Source organism: Simochromis diagramma, unplaced genomic scaffold (assembly GCF_900408965.1).
Source record: "Simochromis diagramma unplaced genomic scaffold, fSimDia1.1 OVJJ01000487.1, whole genome shotgun sequence".
Classification (NCBI taxonomy): domain Eukaryota; kingdom Metazoa; phylum Chordata; class Actinopteri; order Cichliformes; family Cichlidae; genus Simochromis; species Simochromis diagramma.
This window is the reverse complement of record NW_024387305.1, coordinates 1,912,823-1,932,272: the sequence shown is the minus strand read 5'-3', so window position 1 is coordinate 1,932,272 and position 19,450 is coordinate 1,912,823. Positions and strand designations below refer to the sequence as shown.

At 39.5% G+C, this 19,450-nt stretch overlaps 2 protein-coding genes across 6 annotated transcripts in view; both read left to right on the top strand.

Moving 5' to 3' along the window:
- adcy9 (adenylate cyclase 9) overlaps positions 1–8,772 on the top strand; it is a 44,258-nt gene extending 35,486 nt beyond the window's left edge. The window contains 3 exon segments of the mRNA XM_040004785.1: positions 1,157–1,186; positions 3,311–3,578; positions 3,885–8,772. Of these exon segments, the coding sequence (XP_039860719.1) occupies positions 1,157–1,186; positions 3,311–3,578; positions 3,885–4,898 (1,312 nt within the window). The 3' untranslated portion in view covers positions 4,899–8,772.
- Positions 8,773–9,542: 770 nt separating this feature from the next.
- Positions 9,543–19,450, top strand: part of crebbpa (CREB binding protein a) — a 41,899-nt gene continuing 31,991 nt past the window's right edge. For all 5 annotated transcript variants that reach the window (XM_040004783.1, XM_040004782.1, XM_040004784.1 and 2 more), the window contains exon 1: positions 9,543–10,466. In XM_040004783.1, coding sequence (XP_039860717.1) covers positions 10,379–10,466 — 88 coding nt within the window. In that variant the 5' untranslated portion in view covers positions 9,543–10,378. The remainder of the gene's footprint in view (positions 10,467–19,450) is intronic.

The following is a 19,450-nucleotide window of genomic DNA, read 5'->3' as shown; positions in this document are numbered from 1 at the left end:
CAGTTTCAATGAAATGCCACTATTACAGAGGACCAGAAAGATGTGGGACTCAGATCTAAACATTCAGGACAAACGCTCAGTAAAGAGCTACAGGAGCGAGCCAAAGTTTTACATTGCGCTTCCATGCCAACCATTCTCTCGTGCCAATTATCACTCCGATAATATCTCCCCCTGGCATTCCAAATTAACACTTTGAGCTGCAACTATCACCTCCACACCAGGCACAAAAGAAGGCAGGCTTTTTCCTTTCTTTGGTTTTTTTTTTTTTTTTTAGCACTTTTTTGCAGTTAATTGCCTCCTGCTGACCTTTTTAAATAGCATTTGTATTGTTAATTTTAAATGCACTCACCTGCAAAATTTGCACTTTGGGAAAAAATACATTTCTAAAAAAAACAAACCATCATGTAATCAATAGAACTACAAAAATTATTGCAATTATGGCTTTTTAGTATCAAAATTAACACTGAACTTCTTTAGTACATAATAATAATTCCTTTTTTTAATGCTAAAGAAAGAGGTTTGCATTGGTGCACTAGAGTCTGCCCGGTTTGTTTGTGGCTCAGATTTCAATTGGTAGTTTTTAAGCACGCTACCTGTAGCAGATTCTGCAACAGAAATAAGAATATCTACATCATATGCAGGAATTCAAATGGCACTCAAGATCCAGTGAAGCAGTTCATCAGGAAAAATGTCTTTCCTCAGAATAATTTATAATTCATTTGTTTTGTGAGCTCAAGTAGATTTGCTTTCTTTCTGGAAAGGCTGTGATCAGCTGACCTGTGATGATGCTATAGAGTTTGGCATTTTTAACCACCCATCTACTATTTTGAAAATAAGTTAGCATATCGCTAGTTTGCCAAATAATGATGGGGTGATGTTACTTTTTGATTTCTTGAGTATCTTCCTGGCATCAGCTAGAAGGAACCCCATACTATAGCAAATGAAACATGATCCTGCTTGATATTGTGGTGTATTAAGCCACCTATCGTATTTAATTACTCTGTAATTGAAGATATCGAAACACCATTTTGGCTTGTTCTGCCCACTTTAACCCCTGATTATATGCTGTCATGCATGCGTATTGTTTGTGTTTGTGTGCATGTGTGTGACTGCTCCTGACTGGTCTTCTGACTGACACCACTCTTGTGTCTTTCAGCTCGAGTAATAACAGCTTACCAGTTCAAGGGTGAGTGTCTCCGTGGAAACAGAGGGGTTTGATTGATGACTGACATTTGAAGGGTTAACAGGAGCGACTGCTTTTTTTTCTCTACTCATAACTACAGCTCTCTCTAGCTTTAACCTATGCTCACACGGTCATGCTTTTTATTCTCCTATCCATCTCTCTCTCTTCCTCTGTTTTCCTCTTTGTGTGCTGCAGTAATAATGCCTGCAAATGCCAATAGTGGTGGAAATGACTCATGCAGCTCATGCTGGCTTAAATCTTGTATGAGGGCTACAACTAAGCCTTAATCAAGGCCGCAGTAGAAAAAAATGAAAGTAGGGAACTGTTTCTTTGTATTCTTTGGTCTTTGTTGGCTCCTTTTCTGGGCATTCACGATACACCTGTTTATATTACAGTTGGATATGTAAACTTCAACATTGCATTTTTTATTTTAGTTTTATCAGGGCAATTACAAAAACAAACTGAAACAGAGAAATTCTCCGTAATTTTTTCTCTCTCCTTCAGTGATGGATAAGTGTGGGCCACAGCCTTTTACTGTGGTTACACTGAATGCCTAAAGTATGCATTTTACTTCTATTATAATCAATGGAAGTGGCTACACCAGACATGAGAGTATGTGGCACGGAGATCATCTTCTTTTTTTTTTTTAATCTTTGCGTGAGATGCATGCAGTTATTGTATACAGACATGGGTCATAAAGCGTTAGTATGTTTTTTGCAAGAAAAACTTCAGCATCCACCTTTGCCAGTAGCCCAGCAGCTGGTGGTTACTTAGCAACTTAACATTAAAAAAATCTGGGGATAGAAACACCTCTAGACCGTTGTTAGGTCAGCTATTTTGAAGTTTTATGCAAATTCACTTTAATTTACATTTTCATCAGGACATAAAACTGCATGTGTAGAATCACCAGTCAAATCTGAGTTAAAAAGACGAAAAAAATGTTTAAAAACTTATATGACTTTGCCCAAAAATAAGGTTTTAAAAAGCATTTTTCCCCAGGATATTATACTTAATAGTTATGCACTTACTGGCCACTTTATTGGGTATACTTTGATAGTACTAGCTTGGATAAAGGGATGGGCACAGTCAGCAAAAATAATCAGGTAGGCTGTGGCATTTAAACAGTGCTAAACTTGTACCGTGTGAAGAAGAGCTCCCCACACCATTACACCAACAACAGATTGAACAATCTGAATGTTGCAGCAGAAATTGAGACTCATAGGAAGGCAAAGCTGAAAACAAAGCACCTCTTGTTTTGCCTGTTACTCACATAGCCCTATGCAAAACAATCTCTGCAGGTGTGGTTACTTAGAACAAATACTGTGCTGCACACCTGCTTTACAAACTGTTCCCATGCGTTATACATTCAATGTATTCACAGAGTTTGTGTAAGATGTGACACAGATCACACACAAGAAGTTTTTTCCCTCATTCTTTCGTCTTGATAAAATAACTGAATTTCAATTGTACATCAGAACATCTCGACATCATCAGTTCACATGTTCTGCATTGAGGTGATGATGATAAATAACCCCTCAAATAATATTACATTGAGGATAACTTTTCTTATTCTAGTGCTAATTACAGTTTTTAGCTAAAGTGCATTATCAGATAAAATTTACCAGGCATAACTCCTTGAATTTTCTTATCTGTCACATAAATCCATAAAGTGATTGGATGAAAATCACTTTCAATCAGCCTTCATCTTCTTTAACTCAAGTCTAGTTTCTAAATCTTCCAGAATTAATTAAACTGCAGATAAACAGTGGTTGGGAAGTTATAACTGGCTGCTCTGCAATAAATCAGAATTTTAGTGCAAGTCCAAAATTATACTCTTGCTCTTTGGCAACGTTTGGACTCCAAAAATCTTAAATCAAATTTGATTAAGGCTAAACCAAAATTTCCCAGCATTACTGCACGTTATCTGGATTAAGCACATGTAACTTAAAAACTGGGCTAAGAACTGCAAGATATATGTTAAAACTTTATTAAGATGCTATGTCGTAGATTCTCCAAGAAATGGCTGCAGAAATCGCCTTACCATCTTTTGTCTTTCAATTCTCATCTGATCATTTCTCCCATATGTCCCTCATTCTTTTCTGATTCTCCCATCATTTTCTTCCACAGACCAAACACCTCAACATTGATTGACGGCAGTTCAGAAAATGGTCCTAAGATGTTTTCTGACCTTTTGATCTCAGAGGCCATCCTGGCCTTCTTCTTGCTTCTTCTCCTGGTGTGGTTCCTCAACCGCGAGTTTGAGATCAGCTACCGTCTCCATTACCATGGCAACGTCGAGGCTGACAAGCACCGCACCAAGATCCAGATGATGCGAGATCAGGCTGAGTGGTTACTCGGCAACATCATCCCCATCCATGTCGCTGACCAGCTCAAGGTTTTGTTGCCATTTAAATGAACTATTAAACTTGAACTTAATCCTCTAAATACTGATCAATAAATAAACATTTTCTTGTTTTTTATTCTTTGTAATCAACCATTATTAAGCAAATCCTGGCTAAATACAGCAGTAGTAGTTTTATCAGTTAATGAGCAAAAAATGGCAGTTGTGTTCATTTACAATGAAATCTAAATTCATTCTGAATCTCATGTATACACACGTTCAAACTATTGACTACAGTTGAAGATAGTTCTCTCTTGTGAGTTCATTATAACGTCAGCCTCTTCTCTCCATATATTTCAGGTGACCCAGAGCTACTCCAAGAACCACGACAGTGTGGGTGTGATCTTTGCCAGTATTGTGAACTTCAGTGAGTTTTATGAAGAGAGCTACGAAGGTGGAAAAGAGTGCTACCGTGTCCTGAATGAGCTGATTGGAGACTTTGACGAACTCCTTCGCAAACCTGAATTCTCAAGCGTGGAAAAAATCAAGACAATCGGGGCCACCTACATGGCTGCGTCGGGACTGAACGTCGAGCAGATGGCTGAGAATGAATCGGATTCTCCGCATGCTCACCTCATGGCCCTTTTCAACTTTGCCCTTGAGATGATGGGAGTCCTGGATGATTTCAACAAGAACATGCTAGGCTTCGGGTTCAAGCTCCGCATTGGATTTAACCATGGTCCCCTGACGGCAGGGGTCATCGGCACCACAAAGCTGCTCTATGACATCTGGGGAGACACGGTTAACATTGCCAGTCGCATGGACTCCACCGGCGTGGAGTGTCGGGTGCAAGTGAGCGAGGAAAGCCATGCTGTGCTCAGTGCCATGGGTTTAGAGTTTGACTATAGAGGTACTGTGAATGTTAAGGGCAAAGGTCAAATGAGGACTTTCCTTTACCCAAAAAGTGGGGAAAGTATATACCAGGATCAAGCGGAGCAGGCTGTCAGAATTGGACCCTCGTCCGTGGTATTACCTGCCAGTGAGACTTCAGTTGCCCAGCCTGTGGCTGCCCCTTCCACCTCTTCCACTCCTCCCTCCTCCTCTCTTTCCACACTCTCTACTCAACCCCAATATGCTGTAAGGCCTCCAGAAGTAGGCCCTGAGCCTGTCTCAGTTAAGCCCACAGAAGTGAGGGAGGAAGGATATAGGGACGCTGGACAGCCCCCTGCCACAGACGTTCACACCCCTCCCCATTCTGAACTAGGCCCCTCCCAGGTGCAGCCAGCTCCTCTCGCGCTTCAAGAAGAGGAGGATGAAGATGAGGAAGCGAATGAGCTAACTAAACTCAATGAGGAGTTTTATGCTCGCCTCTGATCCCTTCTGTCTCCTCCCGCTGTCTTCTATTCCTCTTACTGCCCCCAGCTGCTGCCTCCCCAGGACTGATTACCGATGTTGGCGGGATGTCTTTTCCTTTAAGCAAGTGTCTTTGGCATGGAAGACAGACTGGTCACGTCAAAAACAAAACCAGTGGATCCAGTGGCTATAAGATTGTACTTGATGTCTTTCATGGGAGTGTTGCCTGAGTCCTGGGGCGGGTTTTACCTGTGTTGAGCACAGCAGTTTATGATGGCGAACAAGCTGAAATAGGGAAAGAGGGATCTGTTGGTGTTGTTGTTGTTGATGCTTTTGTTATTAAGTGCCTTCAGGATTAGAACAGTGAACAAAAATATGAATACTGAACAAGTTTTAACAATGTTAGACTACAGAAAATGCTGTGGTTTCTTTTTTCATGCTTTTATTTTGAATGCAAGTATTTCTTACAGAAATCATTATTGTCGTGCCATATCAACTGTTTTAACTTGATCAAAGTCCTGACCTTACTTAAGGGAAAATTATTTTAGATTTTATATAAGTGCCAATGCAGAATGACAGGCGGAGCAGGAAACTTTGGGAAGAATGAGGGAATCACATGAAGCAGTGTTAATTTATGTATTGTGCTTTGACATCAGGGCTTAATACAGTATTCATTTGTGCCAGAGTCTCACTTTCAAGGGACATGCAGGCTGCAGAGATTTTAGTTTGTGTAGCAGCTCAATGCACATTTTAAGCACAGGTCTTGCACAGTGTTTTTCTTTTTTTCGACCACTTGTATTCAGTAGTTATTACCAATAAATAGCTTTTAAGAAACTTTAAACAGAGCTGAGAGAATCAAAAGGACAATAATCAGATAAGGGACTATAGATCTGGAAGAAAGGTGGTTTGAAAAAGTGAGACCATCACAAATGCAGGAAGGCACTTTAAATATAGTGGGATCTGTCTTTCAGGTATTAAACGCTCACCTCTCGCACACATGTCCAATTTTACAGGTAGTGTAAAATTGTCTCGATGCGAGCTAGCTGATATTTCAGCTTTTTCTTTGATCAGAACCACTCCTGCTTGGAAGACCAAATATCTGTCTGGTGATATTTTGTATTTTTGTTTTGACCAAATGAAAAGAGTGAAGAGGAAGCCAGCAGAGGCTGTTGGCCTGTCTCTGAATACAGCCACTCTCCCATTTGCTCCTACTGGAATCCTGATAAATAGCCAAAATACAAGAATCACTCATTCAAACTACCATAAATTGAGTACTCCCATTTACCGTACTAACATCCACACCAACAACACAGATTTCACTCATTATTAATTATAAGAGAGTCCTAATAATGCTGGGAGGTAGTATGATACTTGCAAGTATTGGCAGTATTGGCAGCTTTAATGTTGTTTTCATTGGAGTCAATAAGTCAAATGCAGAATATCACCATTCCTGTCTTCTGATGAGGTGAGCGCTTGATACTCGAAGGATTTCAGGTGAAGTATAACTTTAAATGGGACTGTGAGGGACAATCACTGCGTAGTTCTTGGTCAGTGATGGGGTGGTCCACAGGCTGTTGGCGTGGGTTTAAATTTAGAGATGAGTGACAGTTTCCACAGTACTGTGTGTAAAACCTCAGACTCAAATCTTGTGACTTTTCTTTAATTTCCGTTGCCTTCATTGCTAAAAGAAAAAATATATAAACAATGGTCAGGCCATCCGTGCAAATTACCCAACAGATCATTGTCGTCTGCCTTTATCTTTGTGATTTGCTGTTGAAAGATTGGGACGTATTACCTTGATCGTGTCACAGTCTTTTCACCAATCGGGGCCTCTACTGAATCAATAAAATTGTGCCACTTTAATTGAGTGATTATAGGTGCAGTGCAGCCTAATCTAGCTGATTGTTTGTGGTGCCTGAAAGTATGACTGTATTTTTTTTTTTTTAGTTTTTGGTTTCCAGAAAGTTTTTTTTCTTTCATTTTTTTTTTACCAAGCTGTCATTATGCCGAGGATAGATTGTGATTGTATATTTGAGAAAATTAATGGTCATTGTGTGCAGGTTTTGTTTCTTTTTTGATAAATTCCAGATATTTTTTTTGTGCTCCTTTCCAGTTCTTTCCTCCTGACACAGACCAGCCATCTGGAAAAGTGTGGTGGTGCTCCCATTAAATCGCTTGCTCATTTTTCTCTTTCCTCACTTCGTGCTTTGTCTTTTCTCCTGAAAGTACGTGTTTCTCTCTTATATTTCCTAAGTGTGTGAGAAATATAAGGTTTTACGTCAACTCAATCATATAAAAAAGATCGAAATGGGGACAGTTTGCTATTGCCTTATCCAGAGATTATTCATTTTCAGCTTTCACCACCACATGTTTAAAAAATTAGTCAGCAGTTGGGTTAGATGGACTTTCTCTGTTCACATGCAAAAATGCCAAAATGACAAGAAGGATGAGTTATGTAGCTGTCGGGACCTGTAGCAAAACATGTTTATTTACCTCTTTCACTCAGCTCTCTGGACGTACACAGCCTGTGCCTTTTGAATGTGGACTATGTTTAATCATAGCATCAACTTTCATAATCGTTGCAGCATTAATACCCTGAAAATCCAAAGAGGTTTCTCCAGAAGCCGTCACTGCAGACGCTGAAATAGTTAAACGAGTCCTGCTTTTGTTGCCCAGAATCATTACTTTTTGAAAGATTTACACTACTTGTACATTTTCTCCACTTGCTCTTGTTTGCCAAATCTAATGAAGCATAGCACACAATGTAACACAAATAAAGGAGAATATCGAGTATCAGCTGTGAAGGAAAGTTCACCGTCTTGTTGCCTTGCGTTGTTAGATGATCTATGGGATTTTCAGGCCATGTGCCTGCAGCCCTACCATGCACAGCAGTGACACTAACTAGCCATAGATCTGAGGTGGCGTAGGAAGAACTCCACAGGTTTGTGGGTACACATCCTCTCCAGTAGCACTAATCTGTACACACACATATGAATAAAATATTACACGCTGCTGACTTATGTGATCTGGGGTGCAGTAGGGGGAGATGTGTGTGAGTGAGACTTGTTTGCATGTGAGTAGTTTCCTTCTTTGCTAGTCTCCCTATTTTTTGTTTGATTCTGTACTATACTGTCATCCTATTTCATTTCAATGTCATTCTACATATATGTTAATTATTATGCATATATTTCCAGTATTCAGGAAATTCAAATCACTAAGCTTTGCTCATTACCTGAATACTGTCCTTCTTTGACAGTGTATTTATAAATGATTTCTTTCAGTTTTGGCAGAAGCTAGTTCTCCCGTTTTAAAAAAGGATAAGTTCATGGCATTCAGTCATCTCTTTTTTTTCCTTTTCCTTTTGGAGAAGTGTGATTCTGCTTTATGACAGAGAAATAAGGGAAATACATAAAGGCATAGAGTGTCAGCACTTAAGCATCACATTGTCACTCATTTTAAATTATGTCAGCTGCACGTCTTTTCATTATAATTTGCAAGTAAATTCTACCCGTATGTGTTCTAAGTTACACTGGGACAGATTTTAAACAGTGTTGTTTGATTTGAAATGTATTTGTTTTATGTTCATGAATGAGATGTATAATGTACGTTTTGTGCACATTACCCATGTATCATTTATCAACACGTGATAGTAATCTGTACACATTTGCACAAAGCACTCAGTGTTTGTACATATGCAGTTATTTTGTCACATATGATTTTTTTTTATACATGTGCATGTGTCAGATTCTGTCCAAAAACAATGAATAAGAGACACGTATTATCAGATTGATTTTTGTGTGTGTGTTTGCTTATGTGTGAGTTATATGACTTTATTCCTCTTTTTTTCAGAATGAGAGAAATAAATCTCCAAGCGGAAAGCTTGGACTGTCTAGCATACTGTAACGTGTAAAGTCACGTAGAGTTGAATTTCTGTGCATATAATGAGTGATGACAGACTGTACTGTCATTTAGTTTTGTATTATTAAAACTAAATAAGAGGTGAGGGAAGCAACTTAGAGATTCTCAAAAAGGCAACATGCAAATTAGCCAGGTTATGGGGAGGATTAGGCCTAACCTAAAAGGTCTCAAAATTGGAGACAGGGTTGTGATCTTCATCAGCAGCCAGCTGATGACTAAAGTTGGGGCGCAGTTTATATTAACCAAGTGCATTTTAACTGCAAGAAGGTATGTTTTAATAATTTGTTGCAAACTGTTAACAAATTTAAAAGAAGGTTAGTAAAACACGATTTCAAAAATGACAAATAAGTGGCTAGAAACTGACAACTTTTAAGTATTTTTTATTGTAGACGGAAAAACTCCTATATCATACAGAGATTCATATTTTTCCAGTTATTAAAGGTATATTCAGATCCTTGAAATGTACATTTCATATCTAATTTCTTTTTTCCAGAAAAAATCACGTGAGTTTGTAAAAATAAGGTAAAATATTTAAGTTAACATCTTAAAAAAGATATTTTTATTCATTAATGTATATATTTTGCCCCGAGTTTACAAAAAAAGATGGGATCAAATGGGTTGTAAAGTGCATGTGTGAATCACTGGTTGTGCTGTAGCGCCCCCAGCGGTCAGCGGTGACGGTGTTTTCACGTAGGGCGTGAATGCGCGGCCCCTCCCCCTCTACAGCCGATCTGGAAAAGAAAAAAAAACTTTTTTGTACCGAAGGAATCAACAGCCGCCATCTTGTCGTGGCTCGGAATTAGGATTTCGGTCCAACACTGGGTTTTACGTAGAAATCGAGCATCCTTCCCGTGATATGACAGCGGCCTTCTGCCGAAAACGAAATCGTAATATCGCTTCGGAGACATTTTGTGCGAAAAAACGGGAATTGGATTGGTGGTCGTCGGGCAGAAAAGCTCCGTATATCTGATTTCCCCTTCAGAGTGCGGTGATTCAGCCCCTGTCGCCGTTCGGGAGCAGTATTGTTTACCGTGGGCAAGCGGTGAGCAGATCGTGACTTTCGAAGAGATTTGCAAAAATACGGCATTTTTATGCAATTGTGCATTTTTGTGGAGCTTCGCGCGATTTTTGCATGAAGAAATTTGACGTCACGCAAAATGGGTACTTTGAACATCTAGAAATTACGACTTTTCTCCCGGAATGCAGCAATCCACCTGATTTAACTGGATCGTCAGTGTGAGGCTCGATTTTTACATGGGGAATATTTTATTTTGGGGTATTTAACGATAATAATGTGGGTGTTGGGTGTTGGATTATCATGGGGTGAATGGCGGTGGCGAAGCGGGGCGCTATTGCATCTCTTTTAAAAGACACCGACTCTCACGGCGAGGAGTAGCTAAACGCTAACAGTTACTTTAGCTGGTAGCAGGCAATTAGCTAGCTATTAGCCAGTTAGCCAACGTTAGCAGGCTGTCAGCTTGCTAACGTGCTAACCGGGAAGGTTTTTGGTGATTGAACAACTTTCTACTAATAAGCTAATCAGAATCATCAACTTAAGCGACCGGCCAGGCAAGATTTCAACTATGGCTGAAAACCTGCTGGACGCCGGACCTCCACTCTCTAAGCGGCCGAAGCTGAATTCACCTGCACTGTCAACGTCTGATGGACAAGGTAAAGGCCTCGACACTGTCGGCACACACAAACCCAAATGTAATGAACATTTGCACTGAAACTTCTCTTTTACTACTTGGCATTAAATCAACCAATGCCCGTGTAGCAACGTTACACGTTATCCAGTCGGTTGGGTGTTCTTTCGGTAGCAGTTAATGTGGTTTTACCGCAGTGTTGTGGTTTCATTCTGAGGTGAGCCTTTACTGCACCTACCCTTAATACGCTAATGCCAGTCTTTTGGTACACTCGCCTTAACTTCTGCAGCAAACCTTAACACAATACGATCAGCAGAATAACTAACTTGAGCGTCTAAAATGGTCATGGCTACAACAACTGTAACTTTTGTTATCTTCAGAGGTGTTGCATTAGCTTTGCATTGCTCTACTGTAACGCTTTCGTTAGTAAAGAGAATTTGATGGGTTATAGTTGAAAAATCAAAAGACTAAAATGGTAATTATTTCTCGAATCAGGTGCAAAGTGGTGTCTTTTACCTGTACCTGTGCATGTGCAATGACAATAAAGTTGAATTCTATTCTTGAATTCTATTCTATTCTTTTGTGGTAGCCTGATACTGCATTAACAGCAGGTACACATGGCGTGATAGACTCACAGAGGTAACCTAGGCCCTAATTAGCTTAAATAATATTGTCTTCAAAATCACAAATCACATACGACTTAATGCCAATGTTTGTACACCTGTAAATTCTAAGTCTGACAATGTTTGCATCCATTTCCATTTATTTCAGGTACGATTTTAGGTGTGTGTAATCACCAGTCAGAGAAAACGGTAAATGTTAACATTTACCGTTTTGGTAGTAGTGCCCACTTGGTTCAGCTTGTGGCTATAAAACGAAGTGTTAATAGGCAAAAAAAACAACAACCCAAAAACCTAATCTCAATGGCCACTCCATCTATCCCCGAGTAAGCCTACATAGCCACACTCAGTCTCGATGGTGCTATTTTCCTTTAACTCATTGAATTCTTGCAGAGAGTGCAGATAGGGTTATAACGTCACACATCTCAGCAGACGTGTGCACTGCTGAAAATAAACGTGTAGAAATGCAAGATAGAAATCTGTATGTGTGCTCTGAGTATTGGAATCTGAGTGATTAGGAAATGTCTGTCATATTTCTTGTAATTGGAAAGCAAAGATTGGGGATGCAAGTTCCCACTTGGCCCTTAAAAAGTTCATTTGTATTATAAAACAAGACTAGTGCTTATTTTAAATCAACTTTTTGACTTGTTCTTCCAAACTTTATAGCTGAAATTATAAAGTCATCTGGAGACTTTAAAAAAAATCCCTTGAGTAACATGTCTTTTTTCTTTCACCTGGTAGACCGTCCCTGCTTGTTTTTGTTGAGGTGGTTTGTGAGCCCTCAGTGAAAACCCGAGTTATTGCAGCACTCTTAACTCATCTGCTGTACTGTGTGGCAAAAGTGGAGTAGCTGAACTGCATTTCTGCAGCGCTCGCTGTTTCTGTGATGGGAAAATGCTGCTCCTGGTATGAAGATACAAAAATGAGTTGATTTCATATTTTCACCATAATTGGAAAGTAATGTATGCTTTACCTGCAGAAGCACCCCCAATTAGAGTTAAGCTACGGCTCAGCAATTAACCAAGTATAATTTCAATTCCAGTTTTTGTATTTCAGTGAAAACAAAGTGTTAGGGATAAAACTAATTTTGACTGCAAAGCTCTCTCTCTTATCTTTCTCCTGTGTGCTGTACATCAAGCACAGACCTTTCATTTATAGTGCATATTTTTGCTGTTTGGTTCACTTCACGCCACAGTGACATTTTAGCTGGAGCCCAGCATTAACCGGATCTCTCTAGAGTAAAAAATCTCATTGTTTCCATTGGTGAACTTGTTGAATGATCATTAGCAGTTACTTTTGTCACTGTATCACTCAAGGTCCTTCATCTGGTCTGTTTTCTGTGCAACAATTGCACTTCCAAACATCCCCTGGGGATTTTCCACAAATTTACAGGCTTTACAGTCAAAAATACCCATTAGTCTGGACCTAAAATGTATTATCAGACTCCCATGTGTCCTTCCTGCTCGCTTTACCCATTGTTTTGATTTTATTTATTTTTTTAATTTTAAACATATGAAAGGCTTCTGTGAAAATACACTGCATCCAAAATCTTTTTGATGTGGGTAGAAACTCTGGCTTACTGTATTAATCAAAGTCATCTTTATTATGATTTTTGCTGTAATCGAGGCACATTAGATTCCGATGTAAAAAGTCCTATTTGTTTAGCTGGTGTCTTGTATGTTTGCTTTTTAACCAAGAACTGAAACTTTAGAGCCCAGATAAGAAACATTAAACTAATGTGTTTTTCAACTGTATCGTTTACAGCGTGTGGCACATTAACGTCTTGAAAACAAAAGAAAGCTGTTTTTAGTGTAGATGCTATTAAGGGTAGCTGTTGGCCCTCTGTTAGTGAAGTGCTGCTGTTAAGCCTTGAGCGGAGCATTTTTGTTTTGACCACCTTTAGCGTTTTCGAGACCAGACTTGACTTGCAAGGAGCGAGTTTAACTGTCAATCTATGTGATTGATAAGTTGCTAACTAATGGGCATGTCCTGGATAATCCTTCTTTCTGACTCTTAGAGTGACCATAATTTACACAATGAAGTGACTGAGCCCTTAAAATGATCACTAATGTATGTTCACTGGGAAAGAAAGCCATGGGATTTCCTTTTTCTCTTCTGCCATATATAAGTGGACGTCTTTTGCAAGTTTGGGGTGTCCCTGCTAACCATTAAAAAGAATCAAGGCACTTTTGTGTTGGCTTTACTCTCACGGTTGCTCTTTTTTTCCGGCTGTGGATTAGGGAAACGAGACCTAGGACAGCAATGTTTAAAGTTGGGACATGTGTGACTAGACAGATGTTGAAATGTGGTTACTACTGCTAGTTGGCTCCAGAAATATTAGCTGGGTTAAATGCCGTCTAGCCATTGAATAGTGCTGCACATTTCTGCTGCTAACACAAGTAACAATAATCACAGTAGTTTAGAACCATATACAGTGCAGAATAGGTTCAATATAACGATATATATCGGATGACAATATGAAAACGCCTATCATTTCATATTACGCTATCGTTTGTTTCGTGGTGTCGCAAAATAAACTGTTTTCGGCAATTTTTTTTTTTTTTTCATCGTTTTGATGGTCACTGTAGAAATTCTTAAAGTTCTCTCTTTTTTCTTCTATTTAATATAACCACACTACGGACGGACAAGCGACTGTTTTTATGCATTGTCGTTAGCAACAACGACGGTAAAACCATCGCGTGTCTCCACCGTCCGCTTGTTTATTTTCCACATAAACCTTTCACAATAAAGCTGAAGATCCTGTTGAGATTTTTCAAAATAAACTGAATCACGTGAAATAGTATGCAGAGTGTTTACGGACGAGAAGCTAAAAAGAGCCGTCAGGTGCTTAAAAAAAATAAACCTTAGAACAGGCTTTTCCCCGCAGCACACTGTGTAATAAATACTCCCAAAGAAAATTGCGGCTGGTTCAACTTCATGCACTTCATGCAAGTCGAGTTGCCCGAAATTCACAGAATTTACAGAAAATGTAAAATTTTTGTGATATGTATCGTTGTTGGGATGATAAATGTCTTATATCGACATATGAGATTTTGGTCATATGGCACAGCCCTAGTGCAAAAGATATTTTAAATTTCCTATGATAGGGATTTGTTCAAAGCGGAAATACTCATTGAGCAACATAAGTATGCTTACTTTTGATTCTACATTTGTTTACACTGTCATTAAAGGCATTACATATATAAACTGCCAAAAAAAGGTGTATGGCTTACTAAATTTGTGGTATTTATTATTTGCTGACTTTAAGCCCAGCCTCACAGTCTGCATGTAGCCAGAAAAAATAGTTTTCCTATGTCTGTCATTTGCACATGTGCCTCATTGTGTTTGATTTTGTCAAGTCTTCAAGGAAAAATGAGCTGGAAGACCTTTCAGGAACAATGGCAGTCACAACATCAGTGATTATAAATTACAAGAGCTATAACACATGACAGAGGCACCACATGTCTGTAATCCATCAATAAACCTGCCACACCCCCTCTTTATACTTTTTGCCAGTTGCAGTTGGGACTCAATGGACCCCCATGGGACAGCGCAGGGCAGCAGTAACATCAGCTGTAAATTACTGCAGATAAAGAGCTGGCTTTCCCTCTTTGATGACAGTCATGCCTGGAGCTTTATATGCAGCACCCATCTGCCCTAACATTTGGCCTTTCCTCTTTCCCTTTTCCTAACATATAGCCTGGCTTCTTGTATGAGAAAAATAGCCAAATTTTAAAACGAAATGACAGCGTTAACATACGTTGTTGTTCTCCTTGTGATGTCTGTATGCGTGAGCAGTCCTATTTAAACCTTTGTAGCAATGGGAATTGAGAACCAGTTCCAGCTGAGATCAGATTCCAAATTGTTCACTTAATTGCAATTATATGACGCCGTGTGTGTGTGTGTGTGTGTGTGTGTGTGTGTGTGTGTTTAATCACCGCTGGCATGTTTTCTGTCATACAGTGTAAAATTATGTCACAGTTATGGTGATGAGGCTTTTCCACACCTAAGATGAATGGTAGTAGTATTTTTTTTTTTCTCTCTCATGCAGAAAACTGGCTAAGATGAAAAGTCCAGCCTATAAGCAGAATTAGTAATGGTATTTGTATTGGCATTATCCACACCCTCAATAACGGCAGCTGGTAAGGAAACAAGACCAGAGTATCTCATGGTATGATTTAGTTTTGTTTCACAGCAGATAACAGGTCAGAAAGACAAATGAGTTAAAAATGGTTTTAATAAAGAAAAACATTTTTGCAGTTCAGTGAGAGGTAGAACATTACGAGTAGTCAAGTTTTTTGTGCACTTGGGGAGTTGTTGTTTTTTTTTTTTTTTTTTTTTTTTTCTCAAATTGGTGGGGCAGAACAAACACGAGCCCCTGTCTTTCTATTAAGGCCATCTGTTATCCTCCTCTTCTACCCCTTTTATTCACAAAAAAATGTGGTTTTGCATGCACTTTATGTGATCTAACCTTTTGACTATTTTTAATGAAAGAGCAGGTTTTTTTCTTTTTCTTTTTTTTTTTTTTTTTTAATTTCATTGTTTAAGATTCATAGTCACCATGTTTGAATTTTTTAACTGTTCCCTTTGGATTCTCTCACATTCTCTCTGTAAATATGTAGGTAGGTTGGGCCTCAGGATATCTGTGTCTGTCTTAGGTTAGAAAAGCTGAAATTTGCGCTGAAACCTAAGAAAAATTAGTATTTGGTACTCGTTTGCGTCTTAGTTCTGTTTCAGTTGTCAGTCAAAGATTTGTCAGGGACCTCCCAACCCCCAGACGTCCAGTTTCTTGTTCACTCCTGCACAAATGGCACTTCTAATATCTAAAAGGACAGGCGGTAAGCTTGCAATGCAGCCACTGATTGAGGCATTTATGCCTGTACCTTGGGGCAACCAGAGAAATCATGAGAGAAAGATGGCGAGGATCAGCAAAATGGTTAAAGGCAGATGAAGGGAGTTATTACCACCAACCTACTGCTTTTAGCTGACTTAATAAGCATCAAAAAAATGGGCGACATGGTATTTTAAACGCCACTCATTTCTCATGTCTGTGCTTGTATTTAAGCTTAAACAGACCATTTGACTGTTCTATTTTTGCTCATTATACTTGGAACAACTTTAGCTTCATGAGGTAGAGAAGAGTTAGACTGAAGCTCAGTATGTGTTTTGTGTTTGCAGAAAACCTAGAAAACTAAACTAAATCCCCAAGAGGAAGTAGGAGTACTTGAGGAGCTCCACATGACTATAATTTTACCAATGGATGATGTTTCTGGTTGTATTTTCTTAAGAAAAACAAAATCCACAAAGTTTAAAGGTGAACAATACCATCTCTTCCTGCTGATTCAAGCAAGCCAAACTAAAGCATGTAGCTGTGTTAATGCGATGAGGAACACAAACGGTACAGATCACTGGATCATGTTGCAACCACAAACGAAATAATGAGAATGCATTTCTAAACTGGGTGCAGACTTCAAAAACTTGGTTTCCCCTGTTGTCATCAAATCTCCCCCAAAGCAACCCGCCTAGAGGAAACAAACCTGTGGGTCAGATGTCATGTATCCAGTTGCAGATTCCATGCAGGTGTAAATGGATCTTAACTGCTGTTGCTAAATTAGTCTGTTTAAAAAAAAAAAAAAAAAAAAAAAGGGTCTGTTCACCATAGATGAGATGATGGTATTTGTTAAAATGGGGAGGGAAGAGAAGTCTTCCTGTTACAGATCCACATTTACTCCCTACCAGAGACAAAGCTGAGTGTGCTTTAGATAGAAGTTCAGCATTGACCAATCATCACCTGCCGCTCTATATTGAAAAGCCAAAAAATAAAATGATATATTTCAGAGTTTTTCTGGCACCATTTGGCAAGGGAAGCAACATTAAAAGTCTGGTTGACTAGTTGCATGCACACTTATTGCTACTGCCTCTTGGGATAACTTGCTATCTAGTTAATGCATTTGATTTAATAAAATGAAGTGTCATTATTACTCTTAAAATCGTCTTGGCTGTACTCTGCTGTTTTTTTACTTTTCTCAGTATGTTTGTGCTTGCCTTCAATGTAGAACTGGTGATTTCAGCTACCAGCACATTTTCATACAAAGGAGGAAAGACACGTCAGATTTTTCTTTAAATGACAATTCTGATATGGCTGAGTACTAGTGGTGCAACGGATCAAAAATCTCACGGTTCGGATCGGATCACGGTTTTAACTCACGGATCGGGCCAATTTTCGGATCAGCAAAAAAGACAAAATTTTAACATTTACTTATTAACTTTTTAAGTATTTTTTGCCTATTTAAAAACATTCAAATCAAGACTCATTCCACGCAATTATATAAAAACAAATTAAGGTGCAATATAGGGCAGTACAGGGCTTTATATCTACCACTCCGCTGTGATATAATGAGCGGTCACGGTCACGTAGCTTTCCGTTGACCTGGAGGTCCACCCGTTTGTAGTTGAGCAACAAAAGATGTAGGACAGTTCAGCCATAACTTTAAACTTTTCCTGCTCATGCATGCCTGGGTACGATCTTGTCACTGAAGTGGACGCGCAACGGGATATCATAGCGTGGCTCAAGCACGTTCATCATAGTTTAAACCCCTTGTTTTGCACAACGGAATACGGCCTCCCGTCTGCAGCTAAACACCCCAGTAGCTTTTGAAATAGCTTTAGCCCGGTCGGATTGGGGAACAAAGGGCTGCTTAAATGCCGCAAACTCCTCTGCTCCTCCACTTGGACCGCTAGCGCTGGCCATAACTATCGCTTGACAGACTGACCACGTGCACCATACATATACTTTTTTCCCCCTTCTTTTTCAAATCTTTGGATCACGTGCGTGCTGAACTGTGGAGTGGGATTGGTTCGGATTACGGATCAACCGTGATCTGTTGCACCACTACTGAGTACTAAATTCAGCAAACAATTATTTTCATATTTTCTGTTTTTGATTTGGCACAGGCTCGCAAGGTGGACTGTAAACAAAGCTATTGCAGTTTAACTATTGTCTGTAATAGACGTAGTCTTGTTGGATTTAAAAATGTTTTAAACTGAAGGTCTGTAACTTTTCTTGATTATTTTTTTTTTTTGAGTGTCTCTGGGTACAATCAGTATTTATTTACTCAGTGAAGTAATTTTCCTCTGCTGTTCTTTCCAACTGTTGCAATGGCATACTTTCTTGGAGGATTTATTACTGCAGAAAGGAAACCTAAAATAAGAGTCCCTTTCCATTATTAAGTGGATTTGTTTTGCTATCCACCATATTATATTGAGCAACAATTAAAAGAATGCCAGTAGCAATGTTGCACCTGTCCCTCTGAGAGCAGACACACATGGCTTTAGGGCAAGATGACAGAAATCTCCAGGCGGGATCACTGCTGGGGCTGCTTTTGTAAATATTTATAGCCATCACTTCAAGACAGTGGCCAAAGGGGGGCGGGGGAGAGAGTGATAAAGTCAGCTATGGGAGGGTGTAAAGGAGCTTTATGAACAACTATGTGAAAAGTTGACACACTGATTTGTGTGTATCCACTTTTGAGTAAATCACACATTGTTTCCTGAGTTATGTGTTTTTGTGTTCATATTTGCACTCATGTAAGTGACCCTTCTTTACCTGTGGATGTTTTTCTTCTGCCTTTGAGACAGTGAAATGATATGGAAAGTGAAATGTAATCGACGTTCCCATGTGAATTTTTCGATGAGAATTCTCCGGATGGTTATCACATCAATTCGCACACTGGTTCAACTTTATGCAGACTCTGTCCAAGGGAGCTTTTATTGTAAGGTCCGATTTAAACTTTCACATTCCTACATACAGCTCCATGGATTATGTCTGAAGAAAACTTCAGGGCTGCAGTGCATATGTTAAAACGGTTAATGCCCACCTTCCCCCCTCCTTCGGGTTGGGGTTCCCCAGACTGCATGTGGCCATACCCAACCAAAACATTGCTTTGCATTTTTGGTATCCAGCCAACAAGCTTAAGGGCAAGGTTACGGTGTGTTTAGATTTCCATTTTTGAAATGAAAAATGCAATGCCAGGCTTTAGCGTATGTAGTTGAAGTGAATACAGCTGCTTGGAGAGCATCCATGTGCCTGCCTGATAGATGGCATGGGCTGAGAGGAGTGAGAGAGGAAAAGATGGATTGTCCCTTCAGCCTCAAACAAGCTTCCTCCACATGGAGCACCTGCGTGCCTGATGCCAGGGACAGACAGCGAGCTAGCAAGGGAGATCTGCAAGCCTGTGTTTACTCAGGGAAGTGTGTAGGCCAAGTGCCCTCATTAAAGCCGGGATCCTGACTGAATCTCAATGAAGACATCCAGCAGCAGTGCTCAGTCCTGTAGCATTAAGGTCTTGTTCGTCTTATACTGAAAAGTGATTTGCTTAACAGCGCCTTT